This window comes from Felis catus, chromosome D1 (genome assembly GCF_018350175.1).
Source record: "Felis catus isolate Fca126 chromosome D1, F.catus_Fca126_mat1.0, whole genome shotgun sequence".
NCBI lineage: Eukaryota > Metazoa > Chordata > Mammalia > Carnivora > Felidae > Felis > Felis catus.
Genome location: NC_058377.1, coordinates 45657093 through 45676166, shown reverse-complemented (window position 1 = coordinate 45676166; position 19074 = coordinate 45657093). Strand labels below are relative to the sequence as shown.

Genomic DNA, 19074 nt, shown 5'->3' with positions numbered 1-19074 from the left:
AGAATATTCAATGGAATAAAGACAGTCTCTTCAGCAAGTGGTGCTGGGAAAACTGGACAGTGACATGCAGGGAAAACTGGACCACTTTCTTACACCATACACAAAAATAAACTCAAAATGGATGAAAGACCTAAATGCAAGGCAGGAAGCGAAACCATCAAAATCCTCAAGGAGAAAGCAGGCAAAAACCTCTTTGATCTTAGCCGCAGCAACTTCTTACTCAACACATCTCTGGAGGCAAGGGAAACCAAAGCAAAAATGAACTTTTGGGAACTCATCAAAATAAAAAGCTTCTGCACAGCAAAGGAAACAATCAGCAAAACTAACAGCCAACTGATGGAATGGGAGAAGATATTTGCAAATGACATATCAGATAAAGGGTTAGTATCTAAAATCTATAAAGAACTTATCAAACTCAACACCCAAAAAATAAAGAATCCAGTGAAGAAATGGGCACAAGACATGAACAGACACTTCTCCAAAGAAGACATCCAGATGCCCAACTGACACATGAAAAAATGCTCAACATGACTCATCATCAGGGAAATACAAATCAAGACCGCCATGAGATACCACCTCACACCTGTCAGAATGGCTAACATTAACAACTCAGGCAACAACAGATGTTGGTGAGGATGTGGAGAAAGTTGCATTGTTGGTGGCAATGCAAGCTGGTGCAGCCACTCTGGAAAACAGTATGGAGGTTATTCAAAAAATTAAAAATAAAACTACCCTATAACCCAGCAGTTGCACTACTAGGTATTTATCCAAGGGTTACAGGTATGCTATTTCGAAGGGACATATGCACCCCCATGTTTATAGCAGCACTATCAACAATAGCCAAAGTATGGAAAGAGCCCAAATGTCCATCGATGGATGAATGGATAAAGAAGGTGTGGCATATATATACAATGGAGTATTACTCGGCAATCAAAAAGGATGAAATCTTGCCATTTGCAACTGTGTGCATGGAACTAGGGGATATTATGCTAAGTGGAATTAGTCAGAGAAAGACAAATATCGTATGACTTCACTCATATGAGGACTTTAAGATACAAAACAGATGAACATAAGGGAAGGGAAAAAAAAGAATATAAAAACAGGGAAGGAGATAAAACATAAGAGACTCTGAAATATGGAGAACAAACAGAGGGTTACTAGGGGGGTTGTGGGAGGGAGGATGGGCTAAATGGGTAAGGGGCATTAAGGAATCTACTCCTGAAATCATTGTTGCACTATATGCTAAATAATTTGGATGTAAATTAAAAAAATAAAAAAAAATACAAATAAAAATTTTAAAAAAAGAGAAGAAAAATTTTATCTCACTGAAAATCTGTGGCCCTAATGATATTAAGAGGATTACATACTTGCTTTATTCAGGTGTGTCTGTGTCTGTGTGTGTGTGTAGGGGAGAGAGAGAAAGAGAGAGAGAGAGAGAGAGAGAGAGAGAGAGAGAGAGAGAGAGAATGTGAGTTTGATATTTTTCTCAGTGCAATTGGAAGTCATTGGAGAGTTTTAAGTGTGGAAATAGCATGATTTAATTCACATTTTAAGAAGAAGGAAACATTCTGGCTATTATATAAAGAATGGAATAGAGGCAAGACTGGAAGCTGGGAGAACAATTAGTCTCAGACAGATGATGGCTTGTGCCAGTATAGTAGCAGTAGGGATAGAGAGAAATACACAGACTTGGTATATGTTTAGGAGGTAAGGGTGACAAGACTTGCTAATGGAGAGGAAAAGGAGTGTCAGAGAAAGAAAATATCCCCTAGCTAGCAAAAATACATTCTTTGACACAGGGAGAATCCAATATTGAGATCTGGTTTGTAAAACCTGTATTTTATAGCTGCTTCCCTACATGGCTAGGGTTTTTTAAGCCAAGCAATGACATAGCTCTTTTTTAACTTATTTTTAAATTTTTAAAATTTTTATTTTATTTTATTTTTATTTTAGTTTTGTTTTTATTTTTGAGAGAGAGTGCACACGAGCAAGGAAGGGGCAGAGGGAGCGGGAAAGAGAGAATCTTGAGCAGGCTCCATGCTGGGCTTGATGTCAGGATTGTGAGATCATGCCCTAAGCCAATATCAAGAGTCAGGTGCTTAACCAACTGAGCCACATAGGCACCTTGGCATAGCTCTTTTCTTATATCAACAGACCATGTTTGATCTTGGCAGAAGAAACTAGATATAAAATGTACTGATAAGAATTTATTTTTAATTTAGGAAATTACAAATGTAAGCTTACTAATAGGTCCTTTGTGGAATTAATGACTGTGGTGTAATAGGCAATCATTTTCCTATGATTGAAGTTAATTTTATATTAAAATTCTGCATTACTATATAATGAATATTAAATAAAAATCAGTTGACTAGATAACTTTTATCTTGGAAATAATTATTTCCAAGATGTATATATTGAATATCTATTATGTTCCCACTACTGTATGAAGTGCTGGTAAGCATATAGAACTATGGGATATGGTTCCCACCCTTCATTAACTTAGAATCTGGTTCAATAGATAAGGTTTATTATAAGAAATTAGGAACACAATTGTTACATATTTCAGGAGATACCTGTGTTATATAATGTTTCTATGATGCTATTCTACCACATCTGAATTTCATTTTTGTCAACATGAATACACTACAGTATACCTGTACCTTGTAATATACTGTATAGTATATTCAAAATAGTGGTGCATGTATATCTTCCTTCCTAAGTAGAGTGTAGCTTTTTGTACATATCTTCCAGATTGGGGAAAAATTATTTCATGTTCTTTAGTTCATGAACCACCCATGTCTTCTTGAACTTTCCTCCACCTGATTATAACATCATTCTTTCTTGGTTCTTTCTTCTTTTCTTACTAGTTCTACTTGAGCTTTCCCATGTTTCAGAGAAACTATTGCCGTGAATAATTACATCTTCTATCCATATAAATTAGCTGGGCCTTCCCCATATGTATTGTGTACTTTCGCCCAATTCATTACCCCTGCTTTTTCTGCTTTTTCTCTCTTATTTCATTGTTAATCCTAGGCCTCTTAGGAGGCAGCACTGTTGGAAGTGTGGACAGCAGACTAGTGCCAGTCCATGACCTGTTTATTACCAGTTCATAGTAAGCATAGAAATAGAGAGTAAGCATTTGGAAACTTCTGTAGCAACTTGACAGAGTAATTTATTTTTTTAATACAAAAGTGAAATTTTGGTTCACTTTGTGTTTTTAAAATTCAGTTTTTAGTAATTTATTTTTATTGTATTATAAAAGTATCAAGCTATGGCAATTGGAAGAAAATTTTTTTGAAGCGTTGCTTCACTGCAGGTGGTTTGAGAAGCACTATTCAAATGTAGTCATTTCTGAAATTCTGCTTGTTCCTTTGTTCTAGGCAGAGCAGTTTGTTCCGTCCTCGGGGGGGGGGGGGCAAAAAATGCACACACACATACTAAACATATATATAGTTAAATATCTAAGTGCATTAGCTATTTCTCTTATGCACTAACTTAGATGTTATTGTATTCATTTTTAAATTCCTAGCTCCTAGCATAGTGTTAACAGCATTAGTTAAGAGCATTAAATGTTGAATGAATGAATGAATAAATGAGTGAATGACTAGATCTAGCAGGGAAGGGAGACCTGAGGATTATACAAAAAGCACTGAAGGGTGCCTGGGTGGCTCAGTCAGTGGGGCGTCTGACTCTTGATTTTGGCTCAGGTCCTGATCTCACGGTTCATGAGATCGAGCCCCGTGTCGGGCTCTGTGCTGACAGCACAGACCCTGCTTGGGATTATCTGTCTTTCCCCTCCCCTACTTGTGTGCACTCTATCTCAGAATAAGATAAACTTCTCAGAATAAGGCAAACTTCAAACAAACAAACAAACAAACAAACATTGAGGTATAAATGATATAAAAGAAGTAGAAATACAATGTTACTATATTCACAGAAAAGCATTATTACTGGTATCTCGGTTTGGGGTGAGGGAATGAGGGAAGGAAAAGGCTGACACTTAACTAATGTCATGGAAGATGCAACCTGTAATTTGAGCTCAGAAAGGATTATTAGGTTTGGAAGGTAGACAAAATAGTTGTAGATAGCAAGTGAGTCTATTGCTCCACTCTGTTGTTAATGCTATTTAAAGTTGTGGGTTTATTTCTAAATCTTACATTATGTTTGTTCTACAGACAATGTATTTCAAAGGCATTGAAGCAGGAAAGGTTCCCTATTTTCCCCATGCAGATACTATCATCTATTCCATCTCTACAGCAATTTGCTTCCAGGCAGTAAGTATAGCTTTTTGATATGAGAAATGAATTATTTCTTTACATTAAATCAATGGGGGGGGGGGGGTAGGCAATAAAGACCTGGGAAAATTTCTATGGATTAGATTTTATTTTTTATTTTTATTTTTTTACCAAGATAGCTTGCAAGTTTCAAATCAGTAAACATGCTAACTTAATGGGCTAGATCATTTTTAAAATTTTCTGAACACAATAATTTTTAGGTTTAAATTGAGTGCAATTTATAGGCAAATTATTACACTAGTACCTTGGCTAGAATGCCTATTTTAGTTATACTTCTACTAGAAGACAGATACCATGAGCATAAATAAGAATAATTGCATTTCCCCCATATTACTCAGGCAGCGAGGATAGAGATAGGATATAGTCTATTAGAAGCATTGTTCAATTTCTTTAAATTATGTAATCATCATTATTGATGTTAGTGGTTTTAGGACTGTTGCAAAATTCAGGGGGACCACTTTTATTTGCACTTTTTCAGAGTAATGCTGCCAAGTGTATAAACTTATTATAACTAAGGAAGTACCAGCTATCTAATGAATATTCAGTAAATGCTTTCCTGATAATAATGAGTTAACTCAACTATTATTTCATAAGCAATATTCTTGATAGTTGTCAAGTTAAACATACATATTTTCATTATTATCATATGATAATAAAAATAAAAAAGTGCTCTGTTGCCTAATATGACTAATTATATTTGCTCTTTACTGAAGAAGTCTCAAATTGAATACTCTAATCTTAGGCTGTGATGGAAGTTCAGACTTTGCGACCATCTTACTGGAAGTTTCTTTTAAGACTCACCAAGGGCAAGTAAGTGACTGAGATGTTGTACCTGACCATAGAAAAAAAAGCATTTTCCCCCTAAAAAGATTTTGAATCTTTTCATCTTTTTGAGGGACTATTCTTCCAGTGATAAAGTAAGCATCTACATGTAAATCAAATATGTCCAACTTAATATGTATAACATGGGGTATTCTTTTGGTAACATTATTTTGACTTTTCTTTTCCCTGTATTATTTTAGATATTTTAAATGTTGTGGGAAAATACTGTATTGATTTGAAAATTGCTAATTAGTTACTACATAACACACTTAAGTCTCACTTTTATAATCTTTGATCTCTTCTTTTTGATTAGAAATACTCAGCAGATTCATTAGAAATCATTCCTAAATAATCGAATGATTTCCAGTGGGAGAAAAATAATCATATTCTTTTGCTTGATTCTGTAAGAATACTTTTCCTTTGCCTTTATTATCATGTTCTTTATTGTTTTAGTTAGCATTTTCTGATCTTGATCTAGTTCTTTGGGAGGCAGCTTGACCTACTAGAGAGACCATGGACTCTGTTTGACTCTGGCTCTGATAACTTGAGCTGTGTTATTGGTGGAAAGTTTTTTTACCTCATGAGCCTCAGTTTCTCACTCTCTACTATGAAACAGTAATACATTCTTTGTATGGTTGTATAATAGCACTTAATAAATTGTAGCTGTTTTTTATTATTATCACTCGTAGTTTAATAGCCAGCAGTTGTATAGTATTGTACTGTGTCCCAGACATACACATACAACACGTGTACACATGCATATGTGTTTAATCTTTAAAATGGCTCTATGAGATGAGTACTAGTAATATCCTGGTTTTATATTTGAGTCAACTGAGGTGCACAGAGAGGTCAGCTAGCTCGCCAGAGTCACACAGCTAGCAAATAAAAGAGCTGTGGGCTGTGAGCCAGGCAGTCTGGCTTTAGCATTCTTCCTCTTAGCCATGAGACTGCATCCTTTATATTATTATTATTAATCATTTGTTTCTTTGTCATTTAGATTTTTGCCCAGTAAGGAGTTTAAGCAGTTGATTATTTTGGGAGGGAACTTAACTTTGGAAAGGCACCGAAAGTTACGTTTATCGTTCCTGGAATAGTGATGGTGGCCATTGGCTCAAAATTAACCCTGTTGTCTTCTCCCCAGAAGAAATCCTTGGGATCAGGCATAGAGATATGGGTTCATCCTGCACATTAGCTAAATATATGTCCTTAAAAATTATTTTCACTTAGCATAATACCCTCCAGTTCCATCCATGTAGTTGGAAATGGCAAGATTTTATTCTTTTTGAGTGGCGAGTAATACTCCATTGTGTGTGTGTGTGTGTGTGTGTGTGTGTGTGTGTGTGTGTGTGTGTATGACATCTCCTTTATCCATTCATCCATTGATGGACATTTGGGCTCTTTCTATACTTTGCCTATTGTTGATAGTGCTGCTATAAACATGGGGGTGCATGTGTCCCTTTGAAACAGCACACGTGTATCCCGTGGATAAATGCCTAGTAGTGCAATTGCTGTGTCGTACGGTGGTTCTATTTTTAGTTTTTTGAGGAACCTCCATACTGTTTTCCAGAGGGGCTGCACCAGCTTGCATTCTCACCAACAATGCAAAAGAGATCCTCTTTCTCTGCATCTGTTTAAGAGACAAAACAGATGAACACAAGGGAAGGGAAGCAAAAAGAATATAGAAACAGGGAGGGGGACAAAACAGAAGAGGCTCATAAATATGGAGAACAAACTGAGGGTTGCTGGAGGGGTTGTGGGAGGGGGGATGGGCTAAATGGGTAAGGGGCATTAAGGAATCTACTCCTGAAATCGTTTCACTATACGCTACCTAATTTGGATGTAAATTTTAAAAAATAAAAGTAAAAGTAAAAAAAATTATTTTACCTTTTAAATTAAGTGATGGATAAAATGAGGGTATGCTTTTACTTCATCATGTCTATTAGAAATTTAAAAACCTATATACTGTTTTCCCTTTAATTGTTAAATACTTACACATTCGGATGTATTTTCTGTGGATTGTGAGACATCAAAATGTCAATTATGAAAGAAATTACATTCAGTACCTTTGCCTCATTGGCAAGTATTAAGTTCTTTTATTGTTGATATCCTGTGATTTCATTCATCAGAAAAATTTCATGTATCTGTTTTTCTGTTTGACACAATCTGGTGGAAAGAACTTGAGAGGGGTTTGAAATAACAATGGTGGTTTCTGGGGTTTCGGGCCTAGGGATTCTGATCTCTTTAAACAAAATATGAGACAGTGAATCTTGAGGTAGAGTACCAAAGTGACTCTGCCACTTTGAATCTGCCATTGAGTTCTTCATCACGTCAATCTTTTCTGTTTTCCCACTCCATGAAAGATAGGTCAAGTGAATCATCTTATTTTATAAACTTCATTAAATACTTGTTCACTGTGTCCTCTGTTTTGCAGATTTGCTGTCATGAACCGAAAAGTCCTTGATGTTTTTGGTACTGGTGCATCTAAACACTTTCAGGATTTTATCCCTAGGTTGGATCCAAGATATACAACTGTAACACCAGAGTTGCCCATCGAGTTTTCTTGAAGATGACTGTAATTTATTAATGTGACTTAATGTTTCATTATTTTATCCTGAAGAGTTAACTATGTTGAAACACAAAGAAGGAGTCTTGAGCTTGAACTTCAGTGTTATTTCAATGAGAGATACTCTTTTCTTGTTAGTTTTTCTTACCAGTCAGAAGTACAGAAGCTTTTTAGGAAGGTGTTGCTTAATAATTAAGCGCCCTCTGTAGCCAGAATCTGATTCTGGGTCACTTGTAGTGGTTGACATTATGATATATTATTGATTAAATTATGTCTACAAGCAATCTTAAATAATCTACGTAGAAATGTAGTAACAAATAAGAGTATACTTAAAATTACTTTAAAAGATGTTTTTAGTTCATTCCAGTATAATTCTTGGTTAAAACTAAGAATATTTCTATGTTTTAGGATACAAAGGATCACGGGTACATGGATTTGGTCTGTGTTTTTTTTTTTAACTTTTGAATTGGTAACTATAGTAGTGAAATATTATGGAACTGAAGTAACTCTTCCCAGACAATGCTGCTTTAGTGTGAAGAAATTTAATTGAAGAAAGTGGCCATTCTCACTTCAGGGATGCGAAGACGGGTCTTGTGCTGTTCGGATAAATGCCGTGGTATCCATGCTCCCCTTCCACTGATACCTTCATCTCTCTTCATGGTCTGTCGGGCTGTCTGGCAGCCCAGTGAGCCTATGTACTAATGGCAGGTTAGGAGCAAATGGAATTTGACATATCTGATAAAGCTGAAATGTATGTTTTAATCTTTTACAGAAGCATTACACTTGAATATTTAAAAGCAAATGAAGTTGCTTTTAAACCTCGTGAAGGTGTACGGTGTTTGTTTGCATTTGTAAGGACTGAATTCTTCATAGCTCGGTTTGTCTGCCATCGCTGACTTAGAAGGGATCAAAAGTAGTTTGGGCAAATTTGTCGGTTTGTTCCCTCTCCACCATCCCACCTTTACAGTGGATATTTTACAGCTACAAACAATATAAAAATCCAGTAGTTGTTAAAAAGTCCATTTCATCACTATGGGATTCAGGTTCTCCAGCCTCTTTTCAAAAACTTACTGTTTTTATTCCTGTTAGAACAGAGAAGTGACAAGATGTAGTAAGTGTTGATTATGAGTTAGTTCGGGACAGCTGTGATTGAAATATGATTACTCTTCAGAGTTTTTCAGGGAAAAGTCATACTTTTCTAACTTAATAAAAGGCTTAAGTGGTTATGATGTCTATAGTTAATGCAACATATAGGGATAATGGTATATTTTTTTAATATCATTTTGTTGCTGAAAAGTTTTGGGCCGTTGTAAATTAATTATGCAGTAGAACTTGTGTTGCAACAAGAATTATAACCCAGACTTTTAAAATGCTTAATCTGCCGTATTCAATTTCACCAAGCCCTGTATATTTCTGTTCACGTGTAATCCTGTCCTCAGTTGTTATGGCAAATTGGAACCCAACAAAAAGACAGACTCTGATACTGTGGTAACAGAGCCACCTTAATGAGGTCAAAATTTTGCATTGTGATTAATTTTTTAGAATTGACTTGTCTGTTAGGCAATACTGTTAAGGAATCATTTTGGTTTCAGACTTCAAAATTGCTTAATAAATTAAGTTTTCAGTTTTTATTCCTGGAATCAAAATGATGATTGGTACTGTGTTTAATTTTAAAAATGAAGTATTATAGCAGTGAAGAAAGCACTGCTTCCTGTACCTCATTTTCTTTATTTAGAAATTATGTTTATAATATTTTTCCTGTCAGTTTAAAAGAAAAACATTTTAATTCATACGTTGCTGTTTTCATGAACATTAAAAAGGCTATGATGTTGAAAGGCAAATCCTACTGAAATTGGATGAGATTGTTTAGTAAAATCTTACTGTCAAAAGGTGCATTTCTATGATTTCCTTTTTTTTTCAAGCTATAGTCATTTTTTAATATAAGATGTAAAATGAAATAACCGTCATGAAGCAGAACATGATAATGAATGTATAGCTTTAGTGAATAATTAATGAATTTTCAGGGGTGAAAAGAGAAATCCAATTTGATTTCATTGAGGCAGACTGCACAGTGTAGCTGTTTGAGAAAACAGACACTGTGTCTGTGCTCCTGAAGACAATCAAAATGATATCTCTCTACCTCTAACCAATCAGGTATCAATAAACCATGTGACACCATAAATAAAGTCAAATAGATGGTTTTTTTAGTCCATTTATATGCTAAGGAAATTGTGCCTATGTTAAGTTTCCACCAGAACTGGTTACAGCGAACATTAATGTGTAGACTGCAAAACAGTGCATCGGAGTATTTGTAGTAGTGTGGTTGTTTCACTGCTATTTCCTGTGTCATAAAATCCTAGGGTTTGTACCAACCCAGTAAAGACTGAGGTTGCAAGATAACAAATTGTCTCCGATTTGTTCAAGCCTTGCCAATGTTTCGTCAGATAGTTTTAGACCATTTTATTACTCATTTCTGGAATAAAACCTTTGGTTCGGTTATGCCGTTTCATAAATTCTGTGGTCACTTTGGTAACTTTTTTCTTGGTCTGTGCACATGGTTGTTACTTGGCTGATATGTAGTTTATTGTTGGTACTCATCTGAAGTTTAGTCAGTTGTTACTTTATTTAGAATTGTATCTTTTTATTCTTTGCTCTCCGATTTTATAATTTGCTTTTTTCTATATTGAACATGTCTTGTGTGATTAAACCCAAATTGGTCAGCTGTCCTAGTATTTTCTTTGTTGAGCTTGAGCATTCGTCTCCTTGTGGACTGTGCTCAGGCTGACATTTGATTTAGTTGTTAACACTGACAAAATTGTATTCTGCTTGTATGGTATCACAGTCCCAAGTTTCTGAGTCCCCTGCCAGTGTATAGTTAATGAAAATCGATTTCCTTTTCCCGCAAAGAGCTTCGTCCATTGTCTTAGGTCACATCCCCCTCACTGTGGTGATCAAGAAGCCTCTCAGCAGTGCCAGAGGGGCGGGCCCACTGGGACCATTGGCCTCGTGTTCTTACTGCCTTGAATAAGAGACGCCGCCACGCCCTTATAGTCCTTGAATTCTTTCTGTGATTTATCTGTACTGTAAAGACAGAAAGTAGATCGACAGAAGGTGACTCAGTCAGTTAAGTGTCCAACTCTTGGTTTCAGTTCAGGTCATGATCTCACGGTTTTGTGAGTTCAAGCCCTGCATCAGGGGCTGCCAGTGCAGAGCCTGACCCTCTGTGTGTGTGTGTGTGTGTTTCTCTCTCTATCTCTGCCCGTTCCATGTCCGTACTGTCTCTGTCTCAAATAAATAAATAAACTTTAAAAAAGGTAGTTTGACAGAGCAACAAGATCATTCTTACACGGATGGTTTTTTTTACAAAAGTATTCGTTTCTGAATTGTTAAGATATCTGAAAAACGTCATCTCCCCTAACACCTTCACTTGTTGCTGCTTATCAGCCTGGTATTCAGTTTCATGGGGTGAACTTGGAGAACTGAAAATGAACGACCAAGAAAAACACACAGGAAAAAGAGTAAGAAATGAGTGTTTCCTTTAGGGCTGGGTTGAAACTGTGATGAATAATAAATAAGGTTAGTTATTTGTGGGTGCCCAGGAGACTGTTCTTATAGTTGCCTCAAGCCTGCACCCTCCTTTTCACAGCTCCTTTCCTGTCGGTGCCTTAGCTAGCTCTGCACCTCTTTCTTGTCGAATTGGTGAGGAAGGGGGTGTCTGGGACTAAGATCAGGGTTGTGGACATAGATCCTGGGGTTATGATTCTTCCCTCAAGCCTGTGATATGGGGACCCCAGGACTGAGGCTGTGCTTCTGTTTCATCTGTAGCCTCAGGTGACTTTGCTATTGCACTATGGTTGTGAAAAGGGTAACGACAAAGACATGAGACTGACACTGGTGTGTGATTTCTGGAAGTGGAGAAGGGGCAGGAACTTGGCCATGATGTACCAGCCCTGGGAGTGCAGCAGGGCAGTGCATAGCCTTAAGCTTCCAGCTGTGGGGAATAAGATGTGTGCTACTTTACATGAGGGAAAAATGAGTGACTTAACTGGGAGAAAGAGTTAATATCTGGTAATGCTCTCTTACTCTGTGACGTGGCCTCTCTCTCCTTCACCTCTGCCCCAGCTCTCTCCTCTCTCCTCCTTCCCAGCCTTGGAATCTTTCTGGCTGACCTTGTGTTGCCCGCCCCCCCACCCCCACCCCGCTCATCCCCAAGCCTCTTGCCTTTTTTCTGCCAACTGGTGTTACATTCCACTAACTATCTCCTTGAATGTGAACACTCTCTTGCTCCCTTTGGTGGCAGCTGGGAAGGTGGGGAGGCTGTAATGGGATCATAAAAATGGAATAACCATTTTCAGGGACAGTGACTTTTGATATAGCTCTGCATTTCTTGGGCAGAACGTATGGAGGATAATTGTACATGTGTGGAAAGAGGTGCTTCTTTGAATGTGGGGCCTTTAAATTCAAGACAGTCCTTGTCTTCTCAACAACCCTGTGACATCACCTGACTTGCTGTGGCTACATGGAAGAAGCAAGAATTTATTTCCTATTTCCTATTGCTTTCTCCATTTTCTTTCCACCTCTCATTCCTCCGGATGTGTCCTAAGTGAAATCATGTATTGGGCTTTATCCTTTGTCCTTGCAAACCTGCAAATCCTTGTAATAGCACACACACACACACACACACACACACCACACCACACCACACCACACATACACACTTCATCTGGTCCACAGCAGAGGCATCAGGATGTCAGGTGCAATTTGTACTTTTTCTCCAGTTCACAAGCCCCTGCACTTTGCCTGTTCAGTTTTTTGTTCAGTTTAGTGCCCACCTCCCCTGCCCCCACCCTAAAGCATAACATTCTAATCTTGTAAGAAAACCCCAAGCTGTGGGTAATAGGATGTTTCCTGGTCTTGGCACACAACATACAAGTGTCAGCAGCTCTGTGTGGCTGGGGAGGTCCAGCCTTCCACAAGTGGACCTGTGGGCCTATAATGGCTGAAATCATCCAGGAGTATTACTTTCCTCTGTCCCTTAATTTGGGCCAGGCAGTTTCTGGTGCCTGCTTCCCCAGTGTCTGTTAAACTTGACTCAGTCATCAGTCAACCCCTCAAGTGAATTTTCTTTTCAGATTGTTTTGGTCACACAAGAGGATGCTGTGGTTATTGGGATGGATTGGTGCCAAGGCCCATAAAAGTTTAAAGCATGAAGTATTCCTGTCATTGGTCATTATGGGGTGGGGTGCCAACAGGAGTGGGTGAGAGGAAACTGCACACATACGTTTCAGTCTCCCCTCTTCCCTATTTCTTACCTTCCAAGCACTGTGCTGTCCTACCACATCTTTGACATTTATTTCTTCAGTTTGAGTTCTCTAGAAGGAAAAAGAACGTTCTTATTTTCCTTTTTTGTTTCTGAGAGAACTGAAGGTGAGACTTAAGCATCGGTCAAAGAAGAGCCTGCAGGGATATTGTGGAATGTGTTAGAAAAAGAGATAGCTTTTCTTCCTCTCCTCTCCCCTCAGAAGTGAGTCAGAGAGGGATTCATTCAAAATGGGAATATCTAGAGTCATATTCCAGTGACACATGAGACAGGTGTATACTACCAGACTTGGCACAGTGAAGAGACACAGTCTATGAAAGAGAAGGAATGGGGATTTTTCTCAGAATTATTAGTGTAGGGGCCATGTCTGCAAGCATTTTATATATATGTGTGTGTGTGAGTGTGTGTAGGTATATACATATATATGTATATATGTATATGTATATTTGTATATATGTATATATGTATATACATATATACATGTGTATGAACCTGACTGGAGGCCAGTGGTCAAACTAGGTATTGACTAACAAGGTGCTTTGCTTCCTCAAAGTATTCAATGTTGGTGGCATGACTTGATTGAATGGCCTTGTAATGCTTAAGACTGACAGCAGTTGTTTCCACAGTAATTTGAAAATGTGTTCAATGTATTAAGAGAGGTTTTATATGAATAAAGTTTTAAAATTCCTCCTTTTGAACTGTAATTTGTATGTTAGGTAAAATCTGCAAAACTACAGGAAGAAATTCAGTTGCATCTAAATCTGAGTCTGCAGATTTTAAAACATTTCATTCTCAGGAATTTGGGTTTCCTGAAGACCTTAAGTAGGCAGGGGGCACCTGGGTAGCTCATTTGGTTAAGCGTGGGACTTCCCCTCAGGTCATGATTTCACAGTTCATGGGTTCAAGCCCCGCGTCAGGCTGTGTGCTGACAGCTCAGAGCCTGGAGCCTGCTTCAGATTCTTTGTCTCCCTCTCTTTCTGTCCCTCTCCTATTCACACGCTGTCTCTGTGTCTGTCAAAAGTGAATAAACATAAGGGTGCCTGAGTGGCTCAGTCAGTTGAGCATCCAAACTGCAGCTCACGTCATGATCTCAACAGTTCGTAAGTTCAAGCCCTACATCAGGTTTTGTGCTGACAGCTCAGAGCCTGGAGCCTGGAGCCTACTTTGGATTCTGTCTCCCTCTCTGCCCCTCTCCCACCTACTCACTCTCTGTCTCTCTCAAAAATAGATAGACATTAAAATTTTTTTTAATGAATAAACATAAAAAATAAAAAAGACCTAAAGAGGCAGGATGGATAAATCTACAAAACTAGAGGTATAAATAAATCATATGGGCATTTTTATTCCCCCACTAGAACTCCTCATATAACTCGAATTAAATTTCAAAAATGGATTGCAAGCCGTTGTTAATTGCTCACCTACTGGCTGTTTAATCCTTCTTCCTTGCTGATGGAGCACTGATTTTAAGACAGCAGTATGCCCAGCTGAGGTGATGGATCATGCTTTTTCTAGGTGTTTCATATGTCACTCCTTTCTTCTTGTCCAGATATTTTTCCATCCTTTTTGCTGAAGCTGCTCATGTGATCCAGTTTGGGCCAGTAAGATGTAATGGGAAATCTGGGAAGCTCTTGGGAAAACTTTCCCTCCCTGATTAAAGGAAAGCATTTTTAGCTCTCCTTTTTCTCTTGTTCAGAAAACTAGTTAATGAGATATGGATCTGTGGCAACAACCTTGCAGATAACGAGGTGAAGAGTACAAAGATGAAAAACCATTATGTTAAAGATGTCAGAGCAGAAAAATGGAAGGAACCTGCCTCCCAGATGACATTCTTCTGCCACTGAACCAACGCCAGTAACCACATAACTCTGAGAATTGAGAAAACAAACCTCCATCACTTCAGGCTCTCTTAGTCAAGGATTCTGTTATGTCCAGCTAAAAACATTTCTAATCGACACATTCCAATCCTATATAGATCAGACCTCAGATTCATTTCCCATTGTATATTCTCCTCCCTTGATTTAGAATGTGCTCTGCTTTCCTCCCCTCCTCCACTTCTGCATGTGTCCTGAAATATTCGGTCACCTCTTGGAAGGTTTTGCTGATCGTTTATCTCTGTCTTCCTGAAGCAGTTTGCTAATTCTTCCCACAAAGCCCATTCCATTTGAGTCTCATTAGCTGTGTGCTCACCTGTTGCTCCTTTAAAAGATCGTGTGTATATGTGAAGGGCAAAGATCACAGCTTATCCCCCCATGTCTGTGCCTAAACCAGGCCTTTGTATTGAGGGGTGGGGTGGAGTGTTAGGGTGGGAAGTGGTGGTCTCAGCAACCGAATACATGCTAACTTTGTGGAGTCTGCAGACTGAAAACCTACCCTGAGCCATCCATGTAAAAGTCTGGAAAACATTATCTTTATAAATGATTTTGTAAATACTCCAGGAAATTGGCTCCTACTACCATTCCAGCAGCTATTAGAGCCAGTTTGGCTTCAGGTCTTAGAGAAATGATTTGTCATCTGTTTCATTTGTTTGCTTTTTCCTGACAGAGCTGGAATTCTGGATTGTTCCCCACTTTAAAAACTGCCAAATCTAAACCAGAAGTAGACAGGGCAGGACACAAGTCTCTTCCTTCCCATTCATTTTCACAGTGTAAAAATTCACAGGCAGTTTTCCTAGAATTACACTTCATGTCTGGCTTTTCAATCGTGTATTAGGGTTATTTTTTCCCTATAACAGAGAGGATCTTAAATATTTGAGAGAGAAAGGCTTGGGATCACTCTTAACAATATAGGCAGGGCCCTTAACAAATAGCTTCTTTGGATACTTTTAGGGGGAAAGGAAGGGGAATGAAATGCATGAGGTGCCTGTGATAGAGGGTAGGTCGTTTATATCACATTCAAACCTTAGAGCCTGGGAGGTAGATATTATTGGTTCTGTTTTACCAATGAGAGAACTGGGAATCAGAGAGGCTGATGATTTGCCCGTGGTGGCATTCCCTGAATTGGAGCTCAGATCTCCAAGAGTTGAAAGTTTTAATTTTTTTTTCTTTTTCTTTTCTCTCAGAATATAACAGTCCCTGCCAAGAAGTGGCATCTTTACTCCCCTCTTTTAAAAATCATCATATAAAATTGTAATAAAAATCATGCCTCCAAAAATGATTTTGACATTTACTTGCAGCTCAGATAGAAGAACAAGAACTGGAATTACCTTCTCACTTGAAAAAACAAAACAAAACATACCAAAAAATCCTGATAATATGTATATAAAACAACAGTTTTCAGACACTGGACATCAAGCGCTGCAGGGTGGTGATCCCTGAAGGAAGGAAAATCGATGAGTTGACTCCTGTGATCACCTCAGCTAGTATCCAGAGAGAGATTCCAGGTTACAACTCAGGGAGGGAGCACCACACGGTGCCCAGAGGTCTTCCTGAGGTGAAGAAACAGACCTGGGAGTCCAGAGAGACCAAAATGGGTGACGTTGATAAGGCGGGGTACAAGAGAGGAGCAAGCTGCACAGAGAGGAAGCAGAGAGTTTTAAAAGGGGTCCCCCTTGGGACTGAAGCTGAGTACTTCTGTATGCTTGGAAGGAAGCTCCTGAGGCTGGAGAAAGAACCAGCCTCCTCTGAAAGGAGCAGAGAGGCCCATCATTGAAGTCTGCACAAGGCAATGAATAGTTTGCCTTCCTGCTAGCCAGAGTGGAAAATTTTGTAATTCAAAGGGCACCAGATAGGAGAGTCAAAAGTGTCGCTTCAGTAGGAGAGCAAAATTAGCCGTGGACTAAAGGCTCAAAAGTGTCAAACAGTTTCTAAGTAACTCTCTCCTAGACCAAAGTACAAGAACATAGGAATACAAACATGCACTGAGCATAGAACAAGGTAAAATTCCAAATGTTTGGCATCTAATAAAATTGCTAGGCCTGCAAAGTGCCAGAAAATACAACCCATAAGAAAAGGGGAAAACACACACACACACACACACACACACACACACACACACACACACACATACACACACCAAAACACCAGACCCAGAATGACACAAATAGTAGAATTACTATGAGTACAAAAGAGTGTTGTAACTGTATGTCATATCCTTAAGAAGGTGGTAGTTAGGAAGAAGAGAGAAGGCTGAGCATGTTAAGTAGAGACATGCAAGATATAAAAAGGACCAGAGGGGTGCCTGGGTGGCTCAGTCAGTTAAGCGTTCCACTCTTGATTTTGGCTCAGGGCATAACCTCATGGTTTGTGAGTTCTAGCCCCCCACAGGGTTCTGTGCTGACAGTGCAGAGCCTGCTTGGGATTCTCTCCCTCCCTCTCTTTGTCAAAATAAATAAACAAACTTAAAAAAAACAAAAAGGACCAGAAAATAACTTGTAAGAGATGAAAAATAAAATGTCTGAGGAAAACAAAAACCTGAGTGTGATTAATAGTAGATTAGATGCAAAAGAAAAGATTATGGAAATTGAAGACCTAGCAGTAGAAACTATCCAAAACTTTAGAGTGAAACATTCATTACTGAAAAAAAAAAAGTGGACCAAAGAACTTCAGTGACCTGTCGGTCACCTTCAGGCAGCCTGATGTACATATAATGGAGTGTCTTCAAGGGACACAAGATAGGTGTGAGGAGGAGAGAGGTACAGAAAAATGTTTTGTGTTTTCATCTTCACTCATTTGAGGACATGATGGCCACCTTTTAAAATTAGATGAAAATTAGAAACCTACAGATCCAGGAAGCTTACTGAATTCCAAGGACAAGAAGCAGGAAGAGTCACGTCAGAGCTTGTCTTAATCAAATTGCTTTAAACCAGTGATAAAAAGGAAATCTTCTATAGCATGTAAAGGAGGGGAAAAAGATATGGCACATACAGAGGATTTCAGATAAAAATGACAGGAAATTTCTCATTGTAAATAATGGAAGACAAGACAGTGGAGCAAATATCATTAGTAAAAAGAACAGACAAACCTGTCAACCTAGACTTCTATATGCGGTGAAAATATCTTTCAGACAACAGAGGCAAAATAATGTTTCAAACATCCAAAAAATGAATATATCACCAGCACACCTACATTACAAGAAATGTTGTATTTATTTTTTCTTCAAGTACAATTAACATACAGTGTTACATTAGTTTCAGGTGTACAGTATTACATTTCTCACTGTTCAAGAAATGTTTTAAAAAATCAGATATGAAATAATACCAGTGAAAATATGATTAACATGTAAAAAGGAAAGCTTTTTTATTTTTAAATCTCTTTAAAAGATAATGCTGAAAGCAAATATAGCAAAATGTCAAAGTAAAATGTAATAATTACACAAAAGTTTAAGGAGGGGAAGATGGAAGGATTACCATAGTATAGAATTCTATACATGAAGTTGTATAATATTGAAGGAAAACTGGTAAGTTAAAGGTATGTAATATATATATATATAATATATATTTATATATATATAATATATATATAAAATAACCTAAAGAAAGCAGATATACTATAGCACTAGCAAAGTAGATTTCAGAGCTTGAGAATATTACCAAGATTAAGGATTATGATGGTTATTTATGATAAAGGTGTCAGTTCAATAAGAGGAAATTACAATCCTAAGTATGTGCATAATAACAGAACTTCTAGATGAAGAAAAGTCTGATAGATCTACCTGGAGAAAGAACCATCCCATAAATATAGTTGGATATTTCAACACCTTCAATAATTGATAAGACACATAGACAACATCCACAACTATTTAGAAAATTGAAAAACACTGTCAGCCATCATAACTGATCTTTATAGATCACCCAACAACACTATATATATATATTTTTTTTCATGTGTGTTGAGAATATTTCCTACAGAGACCATATTCTGGACCATAAAGCAAGTCACAATAAATAAAGGGTTCAAATCATACAAAGTATATTCTCTGGCAAAAGAAAAACTAAAAAATCAATAGCAGATATTTGGAAAATCTCCAAATATTTGGAAAGTAAACAAAATGCTTATGATGAAGAAATAAAAGTAGTTTAGAAATGTTTGACCTGAATGAAGATGAGAACACAATATGTTGACATTTATTAGATAGAT

At 37.7% G+C, this 19074-nt stretch overlaps 1 protein-coding gene across 2 annotated transcripts in view; it reads left to right on the top strand.

The window, feature by feature from the left end:
* The window catches only part of TMEM135 (transmembrane protein 135), a 255216-nt gene extending 245037 nt beyond the window's left edge, over window positions 1–10179 (top strand). For both annotated transcript variants that reach the window (XM_045038638.1, XM_011286541.4), the window contains 3 exons: window positions 4176–4274; window positions 5038–5105; window positions 7549–10179. In XM_045038638.1, coding sequence (XP_044894573.1) covers window positions 4176–4274; window positions 5038–5105; window positions 7549–7681 — 300 coding nt within the window. In that variant the 3' untranslated portion in view covers window positions 7682–10179. The remainder of the gene's footprint in view (window positions 1–4175; window positions 4275–5037; window positions 5106–7548) is intronic.
* Window positions 10180–19074: the final 8895 nt, after the last annotated feature.